The following is a 25018-nucleotide window of genomic DNA, read 5'->3' as shown; positions in this document are numbered from 1 at the left end:
ACCTTGGTAATTAATGTAGGGTAAAAACCCATAGCCATGTTGTTTTATCAGCACATGGTGGTGCCATAGCACTGGCACAAAGTATCTAAGCCCAGGTGTATCTCAGCACATAATTTAATGTGGAGTCTAACCCTGACTACGGTGCATTTTTGTTTCACAGGGTACAAGCTTTGAAAACAAAACTGACGTCCCAGAAAGGTGCTGAGTAAAGGACGGAGGGGACGGAGGAGTGCCAGGAAGCTGATCACCTTGACAACTTTCAAGGGAATATCCCATGTAAGACAACCTGAAGGCATCATAAGACATGGGACATTGAAAGAGCAAAAGACTAAACTCTGAACTGGGATGGTGCTTGTGCCTTTAACAGTGTCAGATACAATGCAATGGTACAATCTCAACATGCTGTAAAAAACAATGCTGCTCAACTAGGTAAGTTTGCTAGCACCACTAGACGTACTTAGTTTTATCATCACTGCTAATGCTGAGAGGTAGCTTTTAGCTTCCATTTTTGACGCGGATCCACAAGACTCAACTATGTGTACAGCTGCTCTTACTATCAGATAAAAGCGGTTAGCTTTTCAACTAATCCATGAAAGAAAAGTGGCTCAAAACCATGAATGACAGTTTATCTTTATACTAGACTCATAGAATTTGATTTATTTAATTGCTTTGTACCTGTAGTAGTATGATCCAAAGACAAACCTTTAGGAATAGACTGAGCTCATAATACCGATACTTAAAAAGGGCCAACTCTGAGGAAACCAGCACCAGGAATCCAAACTAACCAGTTTTGATTAAGCAGTTAGCATGGGTGGTCTCTCAAGAGAAACCAGCGACAGAAGTCCAAGCTAGTAAACACGGTGCTCTCACACATCTTACAACACAGTACAGGGTTCCAAAAGATGGAACAGAACAGAGTACAAGGTTTTGCTACTTTTTGCCTTACCTGACTTTTCTTCTCATGTAAGGTGTTAAATCGTTCGCTCTGAGCTTGTATCATGGCCTCTAGATCCTCCTGTTTCTTCATCAGCTCCAGAACATCAGAAACAGAGTCCTAAAAAAGAAACATTCCAGGTGAGTAACTACAGTGTACTTTAGTAAGATATGTAGATATGTAAAAAATTGTAGTGAAGTACAAAAGATATTTTAGATAGAGGTACATCATCAGCTGTGCAAGCAAAGTGTTTCTTAATCAATAGAAGGAGGGTTCCAAAGAAACACTTTGCTTGCACCGCTGATGAAGGACCGGTCTCTGGAAAATTTGTGTACTCTCTCCACCTCAATATATATTGAAGATTACTGATTATATATTATATTTCTAAAAACTAAAGAATCTCTGTTGCATCCTCACCCCATAATCCTTTTCACTCAGTGCATTCTCGTAGGTGTTCAGCCAGTGTTCAGCTTGCTCCAGCTCTCTCTGCAGCTGCTCCTGCTCCAGCTCGTCCTGGTACTGATCCTTCCTCTCAGCCCAACCCTCCAGAACCAGCACCTCCAGCTCCTGGAGCTCCACTATACGCTCTTCCAGCTGTAGAGCACACATGCATGTACACAGGCACACATTAAAACACAGACTGGACGCGCACAAATATGAATGCATGCACATGCACGATTGCACACATGCACACACAAACACATGCTCACATACGTGCACATAGACAGACAGACAGACAGACAGACAGACAGACAGACACACACACACACACACGCACACACACACAACCAAGCTTATTAGCGCACTACAGGCTCTGTTATAGTGGTCAAATGTAAAAAAAACAGGTTTGCTCACACACTGGACTGAGGAATACTGGACTCTCCCATCAAAGTATCACTAGAAAGTATCACCAGTCTGTTAGTGTGCTAGTAGGTGTAACTTTTCTTAAAACATACATCTTCACTCATGACGTTTCCATCCCGTATTAGACGTCTCCCCTCATTCTTCACAGTTTCTGACTTGTCCAGTTGTCGATCAAGCTGGGTACGATACTCCTCGTGCCTTTTGCTTAGCTGCGCCAAATCTTTGACCTCACCTCTGAGTTCCTCCCCCGTTACCAGAGACAGTGACTCTTTAAGCCAAGCCCTGTGTGCACATTTGGAATATTTGACAGGGCCTATGGCATATAACACCAAAGCAATAACATCACCAAATTAGAAGAAAGGCGAGGACTTGCATGAGCTCCCTCCAGTCTTTCAGATATCTCTGGACTGCTTCCATCTGCTGGAGCCTGTGTTTGCGCTGGCTGGCCCGCTCCTTCAGGCTGGCCCAGCTGTCCTCCACCTCCTGAAGCCTCTCAGACAGACTCTCCCTCACCTGGGGATGGCGCCTGACCAGATCCCTGCCCTCTTCCCTTCGGCTCTGCAGGTCTCCTTCTATGACCGCCAAATCTCTCTGGAGGAAGAAGATTGCAGGAGGTTTCTGTACTGATGTTTGTAGAACCCATCATGATGTCAGTTTGTCTTCTTACATTCTTCTGTTATCAGGTCTTTGCTGGTCTAGAGAAATGTAATCCCCAGTTGCCCATCCTCGGGTGGTCAGTGGGTTTGTTGTTCCTGTGCTAATGCTTGTTCTGTACCTCAAGGTTGGCATGTTGTCGAATCAGAGCCTGGACAGTGAGCAGGTCATTCTCCTGGTCCTCGGAGTCCAGTGCCATTTCCTTCTCACTCATCCAGCTCTTCAACTCATCCAAGTCATGGTCAAACTGGTGAATCTCGCGAGCTGACAGCAGATTCTGTGGCAACCAGTGTTAAAAATCAGAAGAACAATGCTAACATTGATGAAGTTAGTTAAAACTATGATTTAAAATATGTGTTGTGTCACTTCACATTGTTATGCATAAAATGAACAATGAAATGTCCAGGTTTTACTTATTTATCTATATTTCAAATGATAAAATCAGAACTAGTTCTGTCTGCAAATAAAATCTAAATAAAACGGTTATCTTGCATTTATTAAAGTTACCTCTGCTCGTGTTTCCACAGCTTTGTTTAAGTCCTCCCATAAATTAAGTAGTGATTTCTCTCTTTGCTGCAACTCTGAGGATTTCACCTTCTGTTTTAGCATTTGCACTGAAGCCAATTTGTTCTGACCCAAAGTGCTGACCTCAACAGCAAAATCTTCAAACTTCTTCTGCAGGGCCTGACCAAAGTGAATAACCATTAAAAATTCCAGCATCCAAAGATAATTCTACAATGCATGTTGAAGCTCAGTTTGTAATTGTATTTTTTTAGAGCTTGTTTGTTTTGAATTTTCAGGAATGTTTCCTTTCAGGAATTAAGTAACTACAGTTCTCTTCTTGGTTTGACTCGAGTGCAGATTCTATATTTGGCCACCCAATAACTTGATGTCATACATATAATACCACATATAATACCACAGGGCACAATTACCTCAACATCTTCCAGGTCATGTCCAAAGTCTTCAGATTCAGCCAGAGTCTTGTGAGAGAGGAGCCAGCTGTGGAGGTCTCGCATCTCTCTCTCAAACACATGGAGGTTGTACTGGTCCTCCAGCTGAGCACGGCGCTCTGAAGACAGCTGCACCAGGGACTCGTACCGTTCCACCATCACTGTGACACTCTTACCTACCAAGTGGCTGCAATGATGCATGTTCAGTGATGTAAATATGAATTCACAGAATGTTTTCTGTCTGCCTTTGCCTGGATTTCAAAGGTCAGTTAAATAATTTCACAATTTTTAATGCTTTTCTTCATAAATCTTTTTTTTCATAAATCCATTTTTATATTGTAGCTGGGTCAAAGCAGTCATAAATGTCTGCACCTGTATGGATGGCCAGACTGCTGCAGCTGAGCCCCAATCTCCTGCAGTGACTCCACTTCTCCACGGTGGTTCACAACCTCCAGGTCCAGTGTGTCCAGCTTTCTGAGGAGCGTTTCTGTGGCCTCCTCACTTTTCCCACAATCCCTGGACTCCAGCACCGGCAACTGCTCCTCCATCCACACTTCCTGCTCAGAAACCTACAGGAAAATATGGAGGTTGAACATAACCTAACATAATCAAACACAAATACCTATTAAGGGCAAAACCAAGTCTAAGTGAGTCTTAATAAATTACTAATATAAGATGGAGAGGTGGCTCTCTAACCTCTGAGAGAAAGGTCTGGATTTGTATTGCTTCTTGAAGCAGTTGGTCTTTATTGTTGGACTCTTTCTTCAAAGAGTTAAAGAGTTCCTTGAGTTCGGTCACTCTCTCGCTGATCTCCTGAGATGCAAAGTGCTTCCCTGCCACCAGGTTCTGTCCTGCTTCTAGAACAGCATGCACCAGAGGGGTGTGGCCCACGACTTCCTGCATCATCACCTACACAGAACAGCATTTCCCAGTCATACATGCACTACGTGTGCTTACTACCACAAAGACTTGTGTTTACGACCATGCCAGGACCTCTATACACACTATTCATTATTCAAGTTCAAGCCATCTTAAGTAATATGGAAAACTTAGTTACACATCTGGATTAAAATCCAGATTTTTATTCATTATGTGAATCATGACAAATTACAAAATTATATATTAATAAATCAGTTATTAAATTTGCATCAAATTATTACATAAAACAGGAATTTGTATGTTAACTTGCCATTATTATTCTTGCAGTAAACATGGGTATTTAAACACATCTGTATATTGCCCAATGGACAGAATATTTTGTTGTTTTAGTAAAATTATCCATTTAATTACTGACCAGATGCTTTTTGGACATAGCTTGGGCGCCTTGTGGTGAAGTGCCCCAGTCCGTTGAAGACATCGCCTGTAGCTTATCTTGAATCCACACAAGTTCATCCTCCATGTCCCTGTAGAACTGGAGCAGCAGTTGCCATGACTCCAGATTTTCTCTGCGAGCCTGCAGTGGCTCAGCCAGACTATTAAACCTGAAGGATAAACCTGTATGTAAACAATTCTAGAACTCCATAGTGTAGAATTCTAGAATCCTTCAATAAAACTTTATTTTACATTTACTCTAACCATTCTTCTCAAAGCTTAAATGACAGAAACAGAATAAAACACCTGTTGACCATGTTCCAAACTCTTTGCTGTATCTCCCCTGCCATGAAGTTGCCTTTGGAGCTGAAATCTTTGGCTGTGTCCACCAGTCCCTGGACTTTCTCCAGGTGTCCTTCCACTATTTGTTCCAACCCATTTAGTGCCTTCAGCAGCCTGCTGACCGAGGCCAGGTCCTCCCCATAATCCTCCTGATTCAATTCATCTTCTACTGAATCCAGCCAGCCTTCAACATCATCCAGAGAGCGCTGGAACTGCAAGGCCTGAGGAGATTATGGACAGAGAAGAAAATGACACAAAACATTACTTTTCAACATACCACACACCTTCAATTTGAAGTAGCGGACTATAGCAATGTTAAGCAGATTAGTAAAAGAAAAGCTAAACCAATCTAGAGTGAAATTCTTCTGCACCTGATATGCTTCCTGTAAACGCATCTTCTTTTCCTTACAGTTGAGTAAAAGCTGCTCCCAGCCATCATTGAGATCTTTGATTCTGGGTTTAATCTTGTCCTTGGCTGGATGTTGAGCAGCTAGCATCTTCTCACCTTCCTGCAGTTTAAACATCCTTGGCATTAGATTTGTAATGTTGAGCGTTCTTTCCACTTTGAATTCAAATGTCTTAGAAAAGGAGAATATTATAATAGTATGACATGTAGCCAACATCTAGATTTGACAGTACCTTTGAGAGGGCCTCCACACTATTGCGGTTGGCCAGGATCTCAGCCTCAAAGCCCTGGTGTTTCAGAAGTTTAGCCTGCAAATTGATGGGATCTCTCCAGCTCTCATCTTGAGCCACTGACTTCTTCTCATTTAACCATGAGCACACCTTAATAAAACATAAAATAGTCTACATACATTCATATAAAAAACCCAGGCTGACACACTTATGCTCCGCTAATGTTGCAGTTCCCTTGGCAACCCTGTTCCTTGTCTTGTTTTCTCCATTCCTGATCCTGTTGTTGTTTTGGTTTTCTGTCATATTAGTTTCACCTGTTTCTGAAGTCCCACACATTAGCCTGTATATAGAACTGCTGTGTTTTTCTTCATTACATTGCTGGTTTTTACTTGTAGCCTCCGTCATGTTTGTTGTATCATGTTTATAGTCTGTTGTCTGTATTTCTCAGTTTGCCTATTCCTAGTTTCCTTCCGTTACCGTAATTAGCTATCTGCATTTGTGATTATGTATTCTGGATCAGTGCACTCATAGATTTGCTCTTAATAATCTTGCTCTTCTCAGCATTTGCATTAATCTCTCAATCTCTCCTTGTCTAAAACGACAACTATTAAACATGTTTACCAAGTCAATGAGAATAATATGGACATATGAAAATACTGAAAAGTAAAATCCTGACTAAAGACTAATCCTGAGAGTTTTATTTTTTGGACTATATATACTTTATTATTTCTTTATGAGGATTTTAAAAAATCGGAAGCTCTTATTCACTTGCATACCTCAAAGCTACCTTCCAAGAATTTCTGAAGATTGAAAGATTGCTCCAAAGCTTTCTGTCTCGCTTTACTCATCTCCAGCAACTTCCTCTTTCTGGATAAAAATAACATAGTTATCATCAAGCTCATGGCGGTGCTGGACCATTAACTGAGATGGACTCCATGCTTTATGCTTCACTTGTTACGAATGGCTATTGACTGACCGGAGCCGCACAGATTTACTCTTCTTCTCGATGTTGTGCGAGTCATAATGTTTCTTGCGTATGAGCTCTTCTGCATATCTCTCCACCTCATCCACCCGCTCAAGCTGGGCGTCTAGAGAGTTCTCAAATAGAGCATGCTTCCTCTGAAGTGTCTCCACTTCTGACAGGGAGCCCTGAAGCACCAATAAAGAAAGGCATTACATTGTGCACTGTCCTAAGTACAATAGTGTCATGCTAGTTCTAATGTCTATCAAACAACAAGCTTATATGATGTATATACTCTACTATGCAGAGTGATACATAGGTCGGCTCTGGCAATCCAAAGAATTTCTAAACCATTGTTATATTATTAGTGTTTTACTATCTTCTACTAATTCTGCATCATGCCATGGTGCTTACAGTAAATTCAAATATTTCAAATATTTTTGATTGCTATCCATATAATAGAGCTCTTACCCCAAGATCTTCATTGGCCAGAAAAGCTTCCCCATTACTTAACAAGCTCTCACTTTGCTCCATATAGCCAAGAAATATCTGTATTCATTGATAATGTAAAGTTCATTACTCAAGCATGGATCTTTAGCAAATTCATTGACTTTTTAAATTATTCCTTTAAACATTATTTTATTATTTTATTAATAATGTTAATAAAGTTTGTCTGGAGACCTGAAGGTGGAGTGCCTGGTCCAGTGTGGTCTTTCTCTGGTCCCATGCTTCACACAGACCAGCTTTGGCGTCCTCGAGTTTTTTCAGAGAGTTCTTGATCTCTGTTGTATATCTATGGCCAGACTTCAGTAGATTCTGACCAAAGTGCTTCACCGAATCAATCCGCTCTCCACGTGCATCTAACTCTGCCTGTAAACACAAAGGTTGTATTAACAACCTGGAGTTAGACAGCAGGATTATGTTAACTTCTTTCTTTTCCAGCATACTGAACTGAAAAAAGTTGAAAGGCTGAGGGAGTGGAGGGGAGGGGTGGATCTTACTTTCCAGTCCTGGTGCTCTGCTAGGAGGCTTTCTGCTTCAGCTTTGCTTTTGGGCAAGCCCTTCTTTCCCATTTCAGCAGTTTGCTTCAGTGTCCAGTCCAGCAGCAGACGTTGGTTAGCCTTAAACAGCTGGAGCTGGTGGGACTCCTGTAAGTGATCCTTCCTACAATGACATATCAGGATGAATCCAATGTAGTGCCTCACCACGAAGACTTGCCCTCAATATTATTGCCTACAAACCTTAGTTTTACTTGCTTGTCCAGCTTCACTAAAGTGGCATTTACTTCTCTCTGCTTTTTTGTGAGCTTGTCAGAAAGGTCAGAATGAGACCTTAGTTTATTTTTGGTCTCCCTCTCCAGGACCTGGTTTTATAAATTAAAAGTATGTTCTTGTTAACAACATTTACAAACCACAACGATGCACTGCAAGTCCACTAATAAGACATGTCTCCATGTTTTGTAACTATACATTGCAATATGATTGCAGGGCAGCCATGGCCTGGTGGTTAGGGAACTGGTCTTGTGACCGAAGGGTCCCGGGTTCGATTCCCAGACCTGAGGCTATGACTGAGGTGCCCCTGAGCAAGGCCCTTAACCCTCAATTGCTCACTTGTATAAAAAATTAGATAAAAATGTTAGTCACTCTGGATAAGGGCGTCTGCCAAATGCCATAAATGTAAATGTAAATGATTGATCACAATCAGTTTACCAGCAAAACTTTGGATACTCACAGTGCCTCTCTCCTGAATAACCCGGACCTCCCGTTCTGTCTCTTCATGCCTGCGTATAAGGTTCTCCACACCCTCCACGTCTTCTCCATAGTTTTCACCCTGCAGCAACAGCATCTGCAAATCCACAGAAAAAACCTATTATTTATTAAACATGACTAAGGTTGTACTTGAATTGGGGCACTACAAGCATGTATGACAAAACAGGAGGGGAAATTGCTCGAATCAGATTTTCTTAACTTTTTTATTACATTTTAACATTTAGGCACACCATCAGTACATGCTTAGAATCTGCCTCTGCATTAAACTTGAATAAATTTAGGTAGGGGTAGTAATTTACAATTTAAACTTCAAAGATCATACATATCCAATAAAGAAACTTGAAGACAATGTTGTATAACAATTGCATTGTATGAAAATCCAGGTAAAGGTACCTTTTCATTTGCCCTATCCCTGACTTCTGAGAGGTCACGGATCAGAGAGTGAACCTCCAGTGCCGATTCCAGCTTCCTCTTATAACTGTTCAGGTTTCCATGGAAATTACTCCATCTGTCATCAATGATAGCGGTGAATGAACAGTTAGCAAGGTCTAGTTATACAGGGAACAGAATATATTTGGTATACTCATTAATGAGAAGAGTAACACAGATCTTCACCAAATGTGATCATGCTGTTTATAATGACTGACAGCCAGAGGGGACCAGTTGCCATTATGCAAATATCCAGTGTTCAGAAGCTTCCAGCCATTAGCCATCCTAGCATTTGTGACTGAAGTTAATATGATGAAGGTGAGACCTTTCATTCAGCTGCTGCTTGCGTTTCTTCACAGTGACCAGGTCATCACAGTTTTGCCTTTCTAGTCGAGCTGCCAGGCTGTTGATAGTCCTGATGTGAGCATCATCTACGGTCACATCCTGAAAGGTGATTCATTCTTTATAGCTTTAGCCATTTGATTCATCCTCACTATAACACTCCCCAAGGTTGATTTTCAAGGATAGCAAGTGTTTTCATAAGCCAACCAATATTATAACGCATCATTTGGGGCAGGTTGTTAAAAGGACAGTTGTAATGCACTTACCCCAAGGCTGGAGCCTCCAAAATCACTCAGCTTCTTCAGTAGTTGTAGACCATGCTCATAGTCCTCCCCAAGATCTCCCACATTAATCATAACCTCCTATAAACCAAAGCCAGGGTGGAAATTGAGACGTCAACACTACTTTATATTCTCAATCATTGTCATTGAATGGAATTTGAGTACAATTTGATTTTTACAATTTTGATTTTTCTTTTTTTCTGATAAAATGTTGATAAATCAAGATTCTAAGAGTACATTTTCTTACTCTCTGTCTGATCCACACTTCAACCTGCTCCACTTTCTGAAGGAACTCTAAAAAGTCTCTGTGGTCTTCTAGAACTTTTCCTCGGGCAGAGACAGCTTGTTTTAAAGCATCCCAGTGAGAAATTAGAGCAGAGACACTCTGTTTCACCTCTTTCGACTTGGGATGATGAAGGGTGACCAGTTCATCTCCTGTCTGATGAAGGTGAGGGAATGATCATCAGTCTAAAGAAGCTCTAGGCACAGTCAGCACAACTCAACATGAAACCCACAGAATGAAGATCTATGGAACAACCATCACCTGCTGGACAGATTCAATAATTTTTCCATGGGCCAGAATCTCTGCCTCAAACACCTGATGCTTCTGCAGTAGCTTCATTTTGGTTTGAAGGTCGCTCAGGTCCGCCTTTGAATCCTCCTGCATCTTCTGCCTGCGTTCCAACACCCATTCCTGAGCCTGTGGTACAAACAGTAGCAGATTAATTGCCTGATTACAGAATTATTTTTGGTTCAGCTAGGGTTGCAGCAGAGAGATGGCAATACCTCATCTGCATCCCGATTGAAGATGCAGAAAACTCGGGATCTCTCAAGCTCCTGCCTGCGTTTTATGGACAGATCTTTGATGCGTTCCCTCCTGTTTCTGAGAGCCTTCATCTTGCTTTTGAGGTGACTGGTTTTCTCTCTTGTCAGGCCCCCTTCTTTCAAACTGTCAGCCAACTTCTGAAGAGCAACCATCTGCAAACATGCAAACCAATTTATTCAGTATTACTTGTAAGTGTATATTTTGATATTTAATGCTATATTGCTGTAGGTCAGGCTGAACATGGACATATCTAATTGGTGAGAAAATTCAGTGCAGGTCTACGAAATGTACATATGCTTGCAGGCATGTGAAGGTGAATGTAATTAGCATGGATAATGGGTAAATTAAATTTAGATGAAACAGTCATACTCATTATGCTCTTCAGAAAAGTGTTCACAATTCCTAATATCCTTCAGTTGGTGTCATACCACACAACTTTTGAATATTATCACAAGGTTGTTCTTATTTCTCTGGGATCTTGGGAATCCTGGTCACAACTGGCTAGTAATGGATATATTTGGTCCTGTTTTGCCATACATTTTTGCAGAGGAATTTAGTTAGGAGCAATACATTTCTGACCCTTCAGTATATTGAGTAATTTTATTATTAGCATACTTGTACCAAGTTTTCAACCCCAAATTATATTCATTTTTATACCTCGTTGGTTGACGTGGTCCTGTGACATGAGGCGTGTTTTCCTTGGTCTGGAAAGATGGTATCCTGCACCATTGTACATTCCCTTTGTATCTTTTTAGGGTACATAAAAGATGCTTTTGTTTTGCTTTTATTTTGTATTTATATGTCACATCTGGTTCTGCCCCATCTGTCAGGCTGGTTGTCATGTTCTGTTTAGCCCCTCCTCTGTCTGTCTGTTTTGGTTTTCCCGTGTGTTTCTCCTGCTACACACCCTGTCATTTGTAACGCCGCCCATCCTTATTGGTTTCATGTGTTCCTAGTTTAGTTCCTTGTCTAGCTGTGTATTTATACCCTGTGTTATGTCTCCCTGGTTGCAGTTCATTGTTCATGTGCTTTGTTCTTAGTCCCTGTTGGTCTTGCCCTGGAAACTGCCCAAGTTAAGTACTGTATGTCTAGCCGTTGGGTTTGTCACTAGAGTTGGTCTGTTTCATGATCCCTCGTCTCAGTTTGTTTTTACTTTTCTCTCAGTTATCTGGTGTTTGCTTTGTTTAAGTCATATCTCTTCATCTCGGTTACTGTTCTGTGTCTGATCCCTATCCCAATATGACAGGACTGGATTTAAGGACTCTGGTTTTGGATTTGCCCATAATAAATCTCGCTCTACTCAGCATAGACACCCACCTACTTATTGCTCAATGCCCATGGCGCCACGTCATACTTACTGTGGTACTACTTTGTTGAATTAAATCTTGTTTTTAAAATGTTTGGTCATTTGGCTTGATAGTTCCTCTTAACAGCTTATATAGCATGAGTTAACTGTTAGTACACAAGCTATAGCTTTAATTAATGTACATATTTTTACTCCAATTGTGTATAAATACTTCCTTTTCTACCTGCCGCTGGATGTGTGAACTGAATATTAGCTTATGTGTAGATTCTTTGTATGCTTCAACATTAGATGTTTTTTAATCCAAGGTAAAAACGTACTTATTTGAACTGGCTTTTGGTTAGTGTAGGTACCGTATTTTATAGCCTATTTTATTTATCTTTTACTTATTCTTATTTTATTATTTATTTTCTCTCAGTTTCCAGTTTTATTGCTTTTTATTATTATCTTCTTTAATAATTTTATCATTTTATTTTTATCCATAAATAAAACACACTCTGCACCAACTATAACTGTAATGACCATGACATGAATACTGAACCTTGTCGTCCTGTGTGCTAAGAAGCTTTTCAAAGGCCTCATGACGTTTGATTAGAGTGTCTGTCTCATCCACTGTTGTCCCCACATCACTGCTGTTGAGCTGCACCTGCAAAGTTTCGATTAAATTTGTGTTCAGTCTGGAAAATGATCCATTTTCTTTTTTTGCACATTAAAAAGGCTATGAGATTCATTATTTGTTGTAAATTAGTAAAGGCGTATGGTGACTGTTAAAAGCAATCTATTTTCTTTTAAATCTGTCTTTATAACATTATTTTAATCTGTTTCATGTAATTATGTTTTTTACAGGCACTGACCTCTTGGGAGTTGGTGATCATCTCCATATGTTCAATGTCTCTATACAACACCTGCTCCGAGTAAGTGTTTTCCAGCCATTTCTGCTTAGATTCCCAATGATCTGACATTTTCTCCCTCTCATCCTGCAATGCTCTCAGTTTTTCTTGAACCTGATGATCAATATGCACATTTACGGTGCCCAGCTTTGATTATTCACTCAAAATGACCTCTTTCTATATTTCTTTTACTAGTTTTAGCATTTCCATTTACAAATATAGTAAGATATAACTATTCCTGAGCTATATTTTACTTAAGGTGCTATGTGTCTGATGTCATTAATGTTAATTTAGTGACTATGCCCTTCAGATGGGTAACTCCAACAATGACTTTGAAAGTGACAGGTGGCAAATATACTAATACATCTCCCATCTGCACACTCACCTCCCTAGTGGTATGGCTGTCCTGCTCCTGTAGGTGCTGACCCATGGCTACAGCCTTGGAATAGGTCTCCTCATGGGCCACGATCTCAGCCCGCAGTTGCTGATGCTGCAAAAGTTGCAGGTTGCATGTGGCCACATCACGAATGGACTCCTCTGCCTTCATCCCACTCAGGACATGAGCACACCATAGAGAATAGTCTTGCACCTACGGGAGCACAAAGGAAATGTGGCACAGAAACTGAGTTATGATGGATGACTATAATCATAATGATGAAAGTAATCATGGCTGTGTGTGTGTGTGTGTGTGTTACTGTGTTGAGGAAGAAGTAGCGTTGTTTAGCAAGCCTGAGCTGCTCCTCTCTACGCTCCATATGCGTGCGGAGCGTCTCCCAGCCCTCCACCACTTCCTGTTCCTGAAGTGACATCCGTCCTCTTAGTTCCGGAGAGCACTCATCCAAAATGGAGTCTGCGGCATCCAGCAGCTCCTGCAGCTGTTAAACAGACAGCAAACACAGATCAAAAACTGTAACACCATCAAAATGGCTGCCAGTCCAGGAGATATTTAACTGCATCTTACCACACCAGGTACCAGGTTTATAATTTGGAGGAAACAGTGCGGACAGTATCAGTACCTGCTGCTCATTCCCTGCGAGCTCGTGCACCAAGGCCTCATGCTTCCTCAGCTGCAGAAGAACCCCTTGCAGGTCTTTGGCAATATCGTCAGGAATGCTTTTGTGCCGGTCCTGTTGGATTCCAGCAAAAGGCAACAGTTAGCTTAATGTTTTTAATTTCTTAAACGTCTTTTGGACAGGATGACCTTCGAGTACTGTTGGGTGTAGTACCTGGATGTGTCCCTTGGCATCTGTCAAGTCTTTATAAATCTTGTGGCATTTCTCAGACTGATGCAAGTGCTCTTTACGATCTTTGGCTAAATGTTGCAGCTCATCCCATAATTTTCTGATATGAACAATTAATGCATTTTTTTTTAGAATTCTTGTATTGGTGGATGCATATTTAAACTTCTGTGCAAGAGTAAAATAGATTGCTGTAGAGATTTCACTTTTATGGCAGATGACACTGTATATTTCCAGTACAATTTATCTGTGGTCTTTTCTTAGAGTGGGTTTAGGTAAATGTACCTAAGTAGCTCCTGTGTTTCTTGAATGAACTTGCTCTCAGGATGCTTGTTTCTGACGAGCCCCTGAGCAAGCTCATTGTTTGCATGCATCCTCTCCCGTCCCACATTTAACTGCTTCAGGAACACATCAAACCGCATTTGTAGTTGCTGTAACAGAAGAAGTGACCCATGGGTACCACTAATGCATCTTATCTATGTATAATTGATCTGTTCGCTCTCTAAGAATGATTTACTTTATTGAAATGTTTTGTCTTGTTTCATATTACATGTTAATGAGCAATAACCAAGTGTCTTACCAATACATGCTCATAATCAGAGCCATAGTCACCAGAGGAGACAAACTGCCGTTGCTGAGTTATCCATTCTTCAAGATCAGAAGAGTCACGTTTAAATTCATGCAAGTGGAGGCTTTCTTTTAACCTTTGGTTTCTGTTGCAGCAAAACATGAATGCTTTGTTAAGGCGGTGCATCTAACGTGTCGACACACAGTTCTGATTTCATTTTGGTCAGTTACCTGACTGTGGCTGTGAGCTGCAGTTCACTTAGTTGAGTCCTGATGTGATTGTATGGTCTCCTCACTTCCTCCAAAGCCCATGCAGACACAGCCTGGTCCACACTGGACTTGAGCTCTGTTACCTGGGCAGCATGCACCTCGATCTGCCCCTCTACCGCCTGCATACACACACAGGACCATGTCTATACCCCGAACTCCAGTTAACACGGTACAGCAAACACCAGCATCCCACTGCCTTTGACTTACCTGATGCTGCTTTATAAGACTCTGTGTAGCAGATTCGTTTTTGCCATAGTCGGTACTGATCAAGGCTGATGTTTCACACAGGTGGGTTTCCAGCTCAGCACAGTCGAGCAAGATCTGCATGCGATTGTCTATATTTACTGCAAAGGCATATTTTATCACGGCAGTCTAGTGATCTTGAATGTGGGATTCTAGTGGGCTACAATGGTGTAGCTGTACCTGTTCCCGTGTGACTGCTTTGTTGAGGTGGGCTAAGCGTTTTTCACAGGCATCCTCTAGATCCTCCCACTCTGCTGTTAAGTGGTCGCATCTCTGGTGTACTTCCTGACTATCCCATTGGCTAGATTTGGTCATGGTCCATCCTCGCTCCAATACACGCTGAAGATACTGCCTGTGGCCATTTATCTCTGCTTGCAACTCCTGGTGCATCCAAAATACATAAACTTGAAGGACATCTTGAACAGAATTATAGGAATTGATATGGAATTGATATTATGGAATTATTAAATCTACTTTGTGTTTCTTTAGGAGGTTGGTGGCCCCAGCCAGGGTTTTGTCATAACTGCTGGTGTCTGCTACAGGGTGATGTTCAGAGATCCAGCTAAGCTCCAGATCCACATCATGGTAAAAGCTGTAGAGGGTGACGGCTGCTTCCAGCTGGCTTCTACGAAGATCCAGAGGCTTTTGGAGGGACTTAAACCTTTCAAATAGAGCAATGGTCAACTCAGTGAGAACACTGCATGTCCAGGTGTCTAACGCAGATAAGAATTTTAAGTATTTATTTCAATATAAAATAGTGTTAGTTACAATATTTAAGTCTTAAATGTTTGAGTGCTGTACATCTGCATTTATTACCAATATTTAATAAACTCAACTGTGTAATTACCAGAAAAACATTTCACAGTACAAAAAATTTGCAATATCATTTAGCATTGCACTTCACTTATTCCAGTCACTTTCCATACCAATAAATACAAGATAAAAATAATATGAAAATACACTCTGAAGCTTCTGGGATAGCTTACAATTTCAGATAGGTGTCTGTCTCATGGAGGATTCTCTGAGAGTCAAAGTGGTTTGTGGCCAGGTTTTTGGCCCGAGTGACAATGGAGTTGATTTTGTCAGCCAGCTCCTGGGCCTCCTGCTCCAACTGTTTGTGCTCCTTCAGGAGCTGCCGACTCGAGCGAAGGTCATGACCTTTCGCTGCATGCTGAAGCATTCGCTGAATTTCCTCAATTTTCACTCTGGCATCCTGAAAGAAAGCAGTCGTGTCATGTTTATTATTATTATTTTGTTTTGGGTTTTTACAATTTTTTTTATTGGTCGCCATCTCTTAAATCTGAAATGGGCCTTATTAGTTGCCATATTTCAAAACCAGAAAGTGACAAGAAGCTTCAAAAAGCTTTATGCCTCAGTATATCAGTGACAGACATGTAAAAATATATTAGGTGAAATTTCTAGGCAAAATCTTTATGGTGATGCTCAGCAGGGGTCAGACACACCTGCAGTAACTCCATGAGTTGTTCCTGCTGACCAGCCTGTCTTAGCTTGTCTCCCCTCTCCGCCATCTTCCTCTGGAGCTCACTCCAGCGATTCTTCACCTGCCGGGACTTTCTTTGGATATTCACACTGTTGTAGTGGTTCTCTGCCAGCATCCCTTCTCCTGCCTTGTTGCGTAAAACATAGTGCCGTTTAACCAGGATGAAAGAACGGTCAGTGAGAGGGTTCTGAAAAGCAGCTGAAGACCAAGGAATGATGCTCTTAACAGGACTTACTTCATCCATTTTTATTGGTGATTGGTTTGGTGTCGTTGAATACCCAGTCACAGAGTAAACATTATTATATATAAGTATGTTATTTGTGATTTCATTTTAATATTGGGCATAAATTTTGACATCACTTGCTTTAAATGGCCTAAGAGGAGATGCCAACAGCAGTGAGCCACCCACGGTGTACCTGGACTACGGTGTACCTGGACTACCTTGTACCTGGACTACCTTGTACCTGGATCACGGTGTACCTGGACTACAATGTACCTGGATCACGGTTTATCTGGATCATGGAGTACCTGAATCAGTCTGTCCAGGAGCACTTGGTTGGCCTGCATCTCCTTCTCCGCAGTCTCATGCCGCTTAAGTTTATGGAGGACATTGGTGGGGTCCCTGTACGATTCATCTTCTGCAATCTTAAACTTTTCCTCCATCCAAAGCAGCAGCTCCTCTGCGTCTCTGCAAAACTCCTACCACAGAGAAAAACAAACTGGTTAAGCCAATCTTTTGTTTATGACTCATCTTTTGTCATACCTAAGCGTGAGTAATACCTGATAATTTTTTGAGGCAAGTAATTCCAGTCTTCTCTGTTTACAGCTATCTTTGAGCTTCTTGTTTCTGTTTTCAATGTCCTGTGATCGCATCTGAATCCTGAGAAAACATGTTACCATAAAGGAGAAATACAGTAGCATGCTTTATAATAGAAAATAAATAAAACAGAATAACAGAGTTGTCCTCACTGTTTAGACGCAAAGTGACGTTTGTCGATGAGTTCCTGACATCTGTCGTGAAAGTTCCCAGTTTGCTTGTCGAGAGCTCCGAGCAAACCCTCCAGCTCATCTTGCCGGCCAAGTAAACTATGAACGCTATCCACAGAGTCCTGCACAGAAACATCAATGACGTCTCTAGAACAACATTACACCTGTTTGGGTGTAACAGTAATAGAAACTAGAATTTGCACATCTACTACCAAGGGGTGTGAAATGGAAATATATCTCCTCCTTCTAAAAGCACAGCTCACCCCGAGGTCCTTAACCTTTAGCCTGGCTTCATGACCAGACATTTTTGCTTCTATCCGGTCTGCTTCCATGTTCAGTCTCTGGAGTTCAAGACCTTGTTCTAGTCTCCGGTTTCGACTAGACCAAAGTTTGTCCAACCTGTCCCATTCCTTGTTTAGCTTGGCCAGCATTTGCTGGACATCTCTAGTGCCTCTGGCCCCAGATAGGCTCTCCAAAGACTCGCCGAGCTTCTCTATGCCTTTCAACCTGGGGGGGGAAAGCCCTATTAAACCCGTCTTTCACATGCCTCTCTTTATAAATGCAACTGTTCTCTCCCTCTTTCCAGACCTCGACCGCTGCTGCTCGAGCTCCAGCCTCAGCTCCTGGTTCTCCTTCAGCAGGGCTTGAGCTGAGGCTACGTCAGAGGCGTTCTCCTCTCCCAGCAGGCGTTCCTCCGCCACCCCGGCCCACAGCAGGAGGTCCCTGGACTCCCTGTGGAAGTGCTGCAGCCGCTGAGCCTCAGCCAACATGCCTTGCCTCTCAACGGCCTGGGCTTGGACTTGTTGCAGAAGATCTTCCAATGCATGGACCTCTGCCATGATGGCAGCGCTCTCAGTGGGGCTGCAGTCCTGCTTCCTGTGACACACACCCAGGGGAAATATAGTGAGCGTAAGTTACTGAAAATACAATTACATAATAATTGTCATATGAACAACAATCTGTCATTTTGCAACCCCCATTACTATGTGTAACACCGAGGTTTAACTAGGTTTCAGGACTCCCCCCCCCCCTTTGTATTTGTACTTGCAATCTGCATAGCACCTGAGCCTCACACAAGCATGTCAGTGTACAACCGACTCTCATGTTCTGTGCACATGACAAACCCTGAAACTACATTTCTATAAACTCTTACTCACATTATGGCTACACTTTTCAGGTATTGTATCTTCCTCTGGAGAACGTCGATCTCCCTCTCGGCCTGGGCCTGACCTCGCTCCTCAGCTTGCAAGCTGGAAGGGGAGCAGCCTGAGTCCACCACAACTAGCGGGGCCATCTTGTCCTGGAGCTGGGTCTTGACGTCCTCACAAGTGTCCAAAAAGGACTTGATGTCAGCCGAGCTAAGCAGTTCATGAGCCTTCTCATCTTTCAGAGTCTGAATGTGCTCCCACCTGATGACAATGCGTTCATTGCAAGTATGTCAGAGGAAAATAAAGTATAATAATAAAAAAAAAAAAACAGAAACTTTTGCTATGTGTCTACTATTTTTTTCCTTTTTTGTTGTATTCGGACTAGTTTGAAACCTGAGGATGTGGGTTTTGAGAATTACTGTGGTGGTTGTATAACAATTTTATGCCTCCTACCTGCGGCTGACTTGGGATTGTCTGGACTGAATCTCCCTCTTTCTGCTGTGCTGCTTTTTCACAACATCTTCACCAAGCTTGGTGATGTCATCGAGTTGCCCCTTCCCACTGGCCAGCTCTGTAAGGAAATTCTTTGTATGGAAATAATGAGTGTTTCAGTATAATTGCTTCATACGATGAATGGGTGCACATTATGTACATCTGGCAAAATCCATTTATGGCTTCTTCCCACAGTGCACTTTTTTTTTGTTTTTTTTTTGTCTTTTAATCCACTGGCTGTTTTCAGTGGGTTTCCCTTATTTGAGAACACCCACCTCGTATTTGGCCTGCACCACTTCAATGTTATCAGCATCAGAGCTGAACGTGCTGAGAATGCTCTCCTTGTCTTCCATCCAGGAGTCAAACTCCTCACAGGCATTGTAGAAGCGATGCAGGTGGGCAGTCTCATCCAGGATCTTTGTCTTTGACTACAAGTGAAAACACGGTTCATACATTCATACCATAACATTTAAAACAGATTAAAGACTTCATAAATTATTAGTGTATAATTAAGAAAAGACAATGTAGCTACATTGAAAAATACTTCTCATTCAATAACGTTAAATAATAGTCTTTTCATTTGCTTTCTTCACCCCTTTCTTCCATCAAAAAGAGAGAGAACTAGAGAGTCAGTTCAGCAGATGTGAGGCTACGTGTGAATCTAGTGGGCTATAGTGTCCGAGCACCTGTGCTAGCTCATAGAGACTGCTGAAGTCCTTCTCTAGGTCACTCTGCGTTTTCTCTATGGTGTCGTTCTGGAAGTGTGGGTCTGGCAGCGAGGCACAGGTGACCTCAGCAGTGCCACGGCGCATGGAGCGCCTACGTCGGGGCCGACTCACTGCCTGCCTCGGGCCCCTCGGAACCACATCTGCTGGGGCAGGTGGCGCTTGCTGCATTTTCAAACATCGAGTTGTGGACCACGTTAGAATAAAAAATTGTAATAGGACATATCATAAGAGATCTCATCGGATCAAATGAAAGTCACAAATTGTAATGGGCATTTTGTCGATTTATAGTCGCGTGTGGAGAGTCTTACGGTTGGCGGCTGTAACTGTGTAACGTATGTAGAAGGCACTAGTTGCTCATTTCCTTTACTGTCTCGTAAAAGCATTTTATCGTTTTTCTCTCTGGCGAGGATTGTCACCATCTCCCCACGGTCCCAAGTTAGCGTCGCCCCTGAAGAGAAAACCACATAAGCTCAGGCTTATGTGCAGCACTGTTCTTTTGAACGACCTCTGTTAAATCCTGACCAACAAGGCTATTGTGTACCAGAGTACTTTAAGAAGGTTTGAACTCTTACCTCTGTATTTAAATCTAATTTTGGCATTACATTCTTGTATCTGTGGAGAGGCTGTGGAGTGTCCTCTGTGTTTGTTTGAAATTCTTCCCTTTTGTCCCATGGAATCTCCTTCTTCTCCTGAGGAATCGCTGTAGTGGACCATTTTGATCTGCTGATTTTGGTCCATCTAAATTAAATAAAACTGCTGTTACTGTTTTTATTAAGCGAAATCATTTCTGCATAAATCCCACAAGAATAATTTCCATGCAAGGAACCACAGAATACAGAACATATTTTTACATATTATAAAATATGTATATATATTTATATAATATTTAATATTCACAAATGTTTGCTTAAGCCAGAGGCCCAGTGAGAACTTGTGGAGCGCCCCTTGTGGTGCCTTGTGGTCATTACTACTCACAGTTAATGGAGTGAGCTGGGTGGCATTCTTGGCCTGCTGCCCAAGCCTCTTCACCTCTGAAGCATAGACCTGCATTTCCTTCTCCAGCCTCTGGTGGCGCTGGAGCAGGGCACTAGTGCTCAACTCGTCCTTCCCATAATCCTCGTCAGTAAGGAGGGGCCTGCGGTCATTAAGCCAGGAGTTGGCCTCGCTTGCATCTGTAAAATACTTTTGAGGAAAAAAGCATGGAAGAGTTAACCACACCGTATTTAAATAATAGTCAAACATGCAAGCAAATTTGATATCTCCATAAGATGACTTATAAATACCTCTTAAGGCCACATACATATGTTTTGCATATTTATTTTATAATATACGTATTACAATGGAAACTAAATTAGCTCATACAGGTAATTTAAATGTGGTTCTCGGTGCCAATTAGCAACATCTACCTGTTTGATGGCGTTGGCAGCATGCAGTCTGTTCCTGCGGTGGGTCACTTGGTCCCTGAGCTGCTGTTGCTGTTTCTGCAAAGTCTGAATCCATTTCTGAATGGCCCTTTCATTGGGGTGTCTCCCTTTGCACAGCTCTTGTCCTCTGAACACAACTCCTGAGCACAGAGACTCCTGTGACTGTACTTCTGCCTCCAAACCCTTAAACATAGGTTTTCTTTATCACTGTACTGCTTGGAAACACCTTTTAATAATCAAATTTATCAATTAGCATCCAGCTAAAGTACACATGAAAATATATTATGATAACAGAATTTGGCAGACATGAAAAGTTCAGATGGGTTTATGAAAATAGCAGGTCATGTTTTGTATTTTTGCTCTGTGTTACACAAAAGGCCAAACCTTATGGTTCTGGATGGCTTGTTGAATCTGACTGAGGTCTCTGCCCAGTGGAGCTGTTTGGACCAAAATCCATTTCTCATAGATCCACGCCTCCACCTCTTCACAGTCATGGAAGAACTCAAAGAGCCTCAGCTGCCCTTCTAGTGCACTCCTCCTTTTGGGGCAGAACGTTTGATCTAGTCAAGCACCCACATCAGGTACTCTAAACATTGTATTATGTCCATCTGCATATTGGTATTAAAACTGATAAAAACCCTGTATCCTGAAGATGTTTAGATTCCAGTGAAGAGCAAATAAAAACATCTTTTGATCTTACACTTTGGTACAGATTTTTGTCTTAAGTTCTTTATCCAGGTTTTCCCTTATTTTGATCTATGTGCGTAGATGCCTTGAGCTCTCAATCAATCATATATAAGATAACAAAAGCCGAAATATGACACTGTAAAACAACTGATACACCAGCATTGCTACACCAGACTGGCTCAATGAACAGAACAACATAGAAGTTTCTAAATGACTCCAAATGGTTCCAACTACCCAACTATAAAATCTAGGCCGGGATCATATCCAACACAAAGGATTCACCTGTTCTTGCTAAGAGCCAATAGCAAGTTGTAGTGAGCGTTTAGGTCCTTCAGTCTGCTCTGGATCTGTGACACATCTCTGTGTTTCCTTCGTAAGGCACTGCTGCTGATCGCACTCAGCGTTTCGCCCTGGGAGAATATCTGGGTGTCCAGCAGGTCTTGTTTCTGTAGCAGCTCCACCACTTCTGGCAATTGCTTCCCCAGCTCAGAGGACTCCGCCTGGATCTGGCCACAAAACAACGTATTAGATTACCATTATGTGTAGCATTGTGTTGTTGTTATAATTCAGTGCACGCAGTCTTTATTATGATGGTGTACACTGCAATGAAAAGTCTGCATGATCTTTGAGAGAATGACCTGCAGGTCCTTGAGGTCCAGGGAGATGAGGTCGATGTCCTTGAGGACGGCCAGTGTGTTCACCACATCTGCAGTGTGGTCCTGTTGCTGCTGCAGATGCTGGAGCAGACGGCTCCATTTGCTGGAGATGTTTACTTGTCTGTGTCATGCAAATAGTGAACATACTTTCATTACGTTTGCTTCCAGTTAAAATAATCATGCTCTTAGATGATTTCCAATACATGGAATATGCAGCTAAAAGCATAGGTGCTCTAACTAACTGAAAAATGTTTGGGTACGTATATATATATAAAAGTATATTCAAGTGAAACATTTTTCATAAATATTAAAATATGCAATATCACCATTTAAAAGCTTAAATGTGGAAAAAAAACATCTTAGTTCCAAGTCAATGATTAACTGTAGGCCACATAGACAATTCCACCTCCACAGCGACCCACCTGCGGGTGACCTGGTCTTTGCTGTGGTAGTCCTCCCTCTCGATGACAGTAGCCATCTCCCTGAGGGCCTGGAAGCGGGGCTCATGGGCCAGTATGTCCGTGCACAGGGCCTCCAGCCGTCGGGCAGCAGCCTGGGCCTCCTCTGGGCTGGCTGTCCCGCTCTGGTCCCTCTCCTTCTGGACCAGCTGCAGCGCCTCCTCCAGGTAGCTCTCCCTAAGCGCCGCCTTGCGGATGAACCTCTGTGCCAGCTGCTCCAGGCGCTCCAGCCTCACGAGGGCGCTCTGCAGGTCGCGCTCGCGCCCGTGCTCGGCCCTCTCCAGCAGGGCCCAGCTGCGCTCGATGTCCCCCAGGGTCTGGCCCTCCGGCGGAACGTAGGGCCTCTGGTTGTTGGCCCGCAGCTTGGTGCGCAGGCTGAAGAGGTGGGCCTCAATGGCGCCTCGCTCCTGGTACTTGGGGGGCTTCTCCACGGTGCGGTACATCTTGAATGTAGCTACCAGCCTCTTCACGCCTGGCAGGGAGTTTGGGAAAGAACGGTCATCCAGCGCCACCACCTTGGCTTTAATCCAGCGCAGGAGGTCTGAAACCATGTGCTCATATTGGACTTTCATGTTGTCCAGTTCTTGCAGGAGGTCCACAATCTGGAAGTAGAGCTTGGGTAAGATAAATCAAGCCGCATGAGTCAAAATGACTCACAAAACAGACTAAACATAACCTGCTAAGAGATAAAGGGAAGAACACTGTAGGTTTCTAACTAACAAGAGTTGTGTTATACAGTATCTCATTACATGGAACGGGACTGAATTAGTAAAGCTCTTTAAATGTAACTAGCTAGCTAGATAATTAAGCCTTCAGCCTTAGCTGTTGGCCACCGTAGATCTGAGACAGGCTCGATTGCTCATCCTTAGTGTCCTTAGTGATATGTTATCTGAATTTTGTACTTCGAATTTTAACATGTTGAATTTTTGAACATTGAAACATACAAGTGAAAATGAGTCACTGAAAAATTCAAGGGTTAATATCAGAGGCAAAAAAATTCAGATACATTATTTCAGTGCAAAAAATAACGGTGCTAGAAATTCAAAGGCGTTCAAATTTCAAAATGTAGTTAGATGTATTTGCTTCCATAGTTAACGCATTGTGTACTTGCAGGTTGCCTAGGTTCCTATAAAGCTTTTGGTTGGAAATATTGGGGAACGGGAGGTAGGCCGCACAGCTGTAGTTAGCTACTTATCTGATGCTGTGTTAGAGATGGCATTAGCCTCTGCCCACTTATGAGCTGACAGACACTATAGGTGCTCGCGAATTATTATATCATTAATATAACACTGATTATTGCAAAATCTAAGACATATATAAAAAAATATGTCAACTGAACTTCGTCCTAACTAGTTTTATTCATCAAATTTCCCCACATTAGTATGTGCTGTGGGGGAGTTTCCAGGGATGTAACCAGTAATTACCAAAAGAGAAAGTGCGTTTGGACCACTGAAACACTCAAGAGCCTGAATGCAATCCATTTCAGCAGCAAAACCTCACAACGTTACAGCTGGACTGAGCTTTTCTTTAACACTTTCTTGGACACTTGTTTCTCAAACGTGCAGCCAAAATCATATCCCACAGTACATATTTTATGGTTCTGGAAGAGGTCTGTAGGCTATATCTCATAATACTAAGTAGAAACAGAGAAATTTCAGTACTACCACAAAGTAAAATAATGACATGTGGGAAAATAATTAAAATCTACCAACGCTTTTCTTACTGACAAATTTGTACGTTACATTTTTACTGTATGCCTGCAGAAAGAGATTCTATGAAGTGTTTAAGTTCATGTGACACATTTTTTGTAATCTATATTAACAATAAAAACTAAACTGTCATCTGAACATGATGACAGGAGCTTTAGGTTGATAACAGTTTATTATCTCATGTGAGACCTGCACTGTACTGCAGCTGCATTTCTGATGAGGCCATTTCAAGTGTTGAACATGCTGGAGGGACTCAATGTAACAGCCCCTGGCCACTGCAAAACAGTGCACTGACATCTAGCACGTTATACACACCTTTCCCAGAGCCGTCACTCTCCACTGTGGTTTAATAATCGCCCCTCTCATAATCTGCCACCTCAGCCAGCGACTGCTGAAAGCGCCACTGAGAGACATT

The 25018-nt window shown here is 42.2% G+C and overlaps 1 protein-coding gene across 1 annotated transcript in view; it reads right to left on the bottom strand.

Annotated features, from left to right (window-relative positions):
- The window catches only part of sptbn5 (spectrin, beta, non-erythrocytic 5), a 39351-nt gene that overhangs the window by 7294 nt on the left and 7039 nt on the right, over positions 1–25018 (bottom strand). Inside the window, exons 7-63 of the mRNA XM_076977724.1 lie at positions 22859–23496; positions 22419–22557; positions 22063–22286; positions 21478–21631; positions 21076–21276; positions 20645–20851; positions 20242–20407; positions 19978–20117; positions 19628–19831; positions 19217–19369; positions 18903–19033; positions 18459–18710; positions 17890–18177; positions 17565–17808; positions 17284–17423; positions 17095–17194; positions 16843–17013; positions 16277–16441; positions 15800–16026; positions 15288–15474; positions 14994–15194; positions 14778–14891; positions 14532–14689; positions 14314–14446; positions 14019–14164; positions 13722–13836; positions 13512–13622; positions 13191–13370; positions 12881–13084; positions 12460–12609; positions 12147–12251; positions 10263–10454; positions 10021–10176; positions 9724–9915; positions 9462–9557; positions 9179–9297; positions 8818–8932; positions 8387–8500; positions 7897–8018; positions 7657–7819; positions 7337–7525; positions 7127–7204; positions 6671–6843; positions 6471–6561; positions 5698–5844; positions 5430–5567; positions 5023–5279; positions 4700–4886; positions 4102–4314; positions 3778–3974; positions 3388–3592; positions 2960–3136; positions 2574–2729; positions 2172–2389; positions 1891–2080; positions 1352–1528; positions 947–1054 (exon numbers count right to left, since the gene is read on the bottom strand). Of these exons, the coding sequence (XP_076833839.1) occupies positions 947–1054; positions 1352–1528; positions 1891–2080; positions 2172–2389; positions 2574–2729; positions 2960–3136; positions 3388–3592; positions 3778–3974; positions 4102–4314; positions 4700–4886; positions 5023–5279; positions 5430–5567; positions 5698–5844; positions 6471–6561; positions 6671–6843; positions 7127–7204; positions 7337–7525; positions 7657–7819; positions 7897–8018; positions 8387–8500; positions 8818–8932; positions 9179–9297; positions 9462–9557; positions 9724–9915; positions 10021–10176; positions 10263–10454; positions 12147–12251; positions 12460–12609; positions 12881–13084; positions 13191–13370; positions 13512–13622; positions 13722–13836; positions 14019–14164; positions 14314–14446; positions 14532–14689; positions 14778–14891; positions 14994–15194; positions 15288–15474; positions 15800–16026; positions 16277–16441; positions 16843–17013; positions 17095–17194; positions 17284–17423; positions 17565–17808; positions 17890–18177; positions 18459–18710; positions 18903–19033; positions 19217–19369; positions 19628–19831; positions 19978–20117; positions 20242–20407; positions 20645–20851; positions 21076–21276; positions 21478–21631; positions 22063–22286; positions 22419–22557; positions 22859–23496 (9918 nt within the window). The remainder of the gene's footprint in view (positions 1–946; positions 1055–1351; positions 1529–1890; positions 2081–2171; positions 2390–2573; positions 2730–2959; positions 3137–3387; positions 3593–3777; positions 3975–4101; positions 4315–4699; positions 4887–5022; positions 5280–5429; positions 5568–5697; positions 5845–6470; positions 6562–6670; positions 6844–7126; positions 7205–7336; positions 7526–7656; positions 7820–7896; positions 8019–8386; positions 8501–8817; positions 8933–9178; positions 9298–9461; positions 9558–9723; positions 9916–10020; positions 10177–10262; positions 10455–12146; positions 12252–12459; positions 12610–12880; positions 13085–13190; positions 13371–13511; positions 13623–13721; positions 13837–14018; positions 14165–14313; positions 14447–14531; positions 14690–14777; positions 14892–14993; positions 15195–15287; positions 15475–15799; positions 16027–16276; positions 16442–16842; positions 17014–17094; positions 17195–17283; positions 17424–17564; positions 17809–17889; positions 18178–18458; positions 18711–18902; positions 19034–19216; positions 19370–19627; positions 19832–19977; positions 20118–20241; positions 20408–20644; positions 20852–21075; positions 21277–21477; positions 21632–22062; positions 22287–22418; positions 22558–22858; positions 23497–25018) is intronic.

This window comes from Brachyhypopomus gauderio, chromosome 17 (assembly GCF_052324685.1).
Source record: "Brachyhypopomus gauderio isolate BG-103 chromosome 17, BGAUD_0.2, whole genome shotgun sequence".
In the NCBI taxonomy this organism is placed as follows: Eukaryota; Metazoa; Chordata; class Actinopteri; order Gymnotiformes; family Hypopomidae; genus Brachyhypopomus; species Brachyhypopomus gauderio.
The sequence above is the reverse complement of the archived record's forward strand: the minus strand, read 5'-3'. Positions and strand labels throughout refer to the sequence as shown.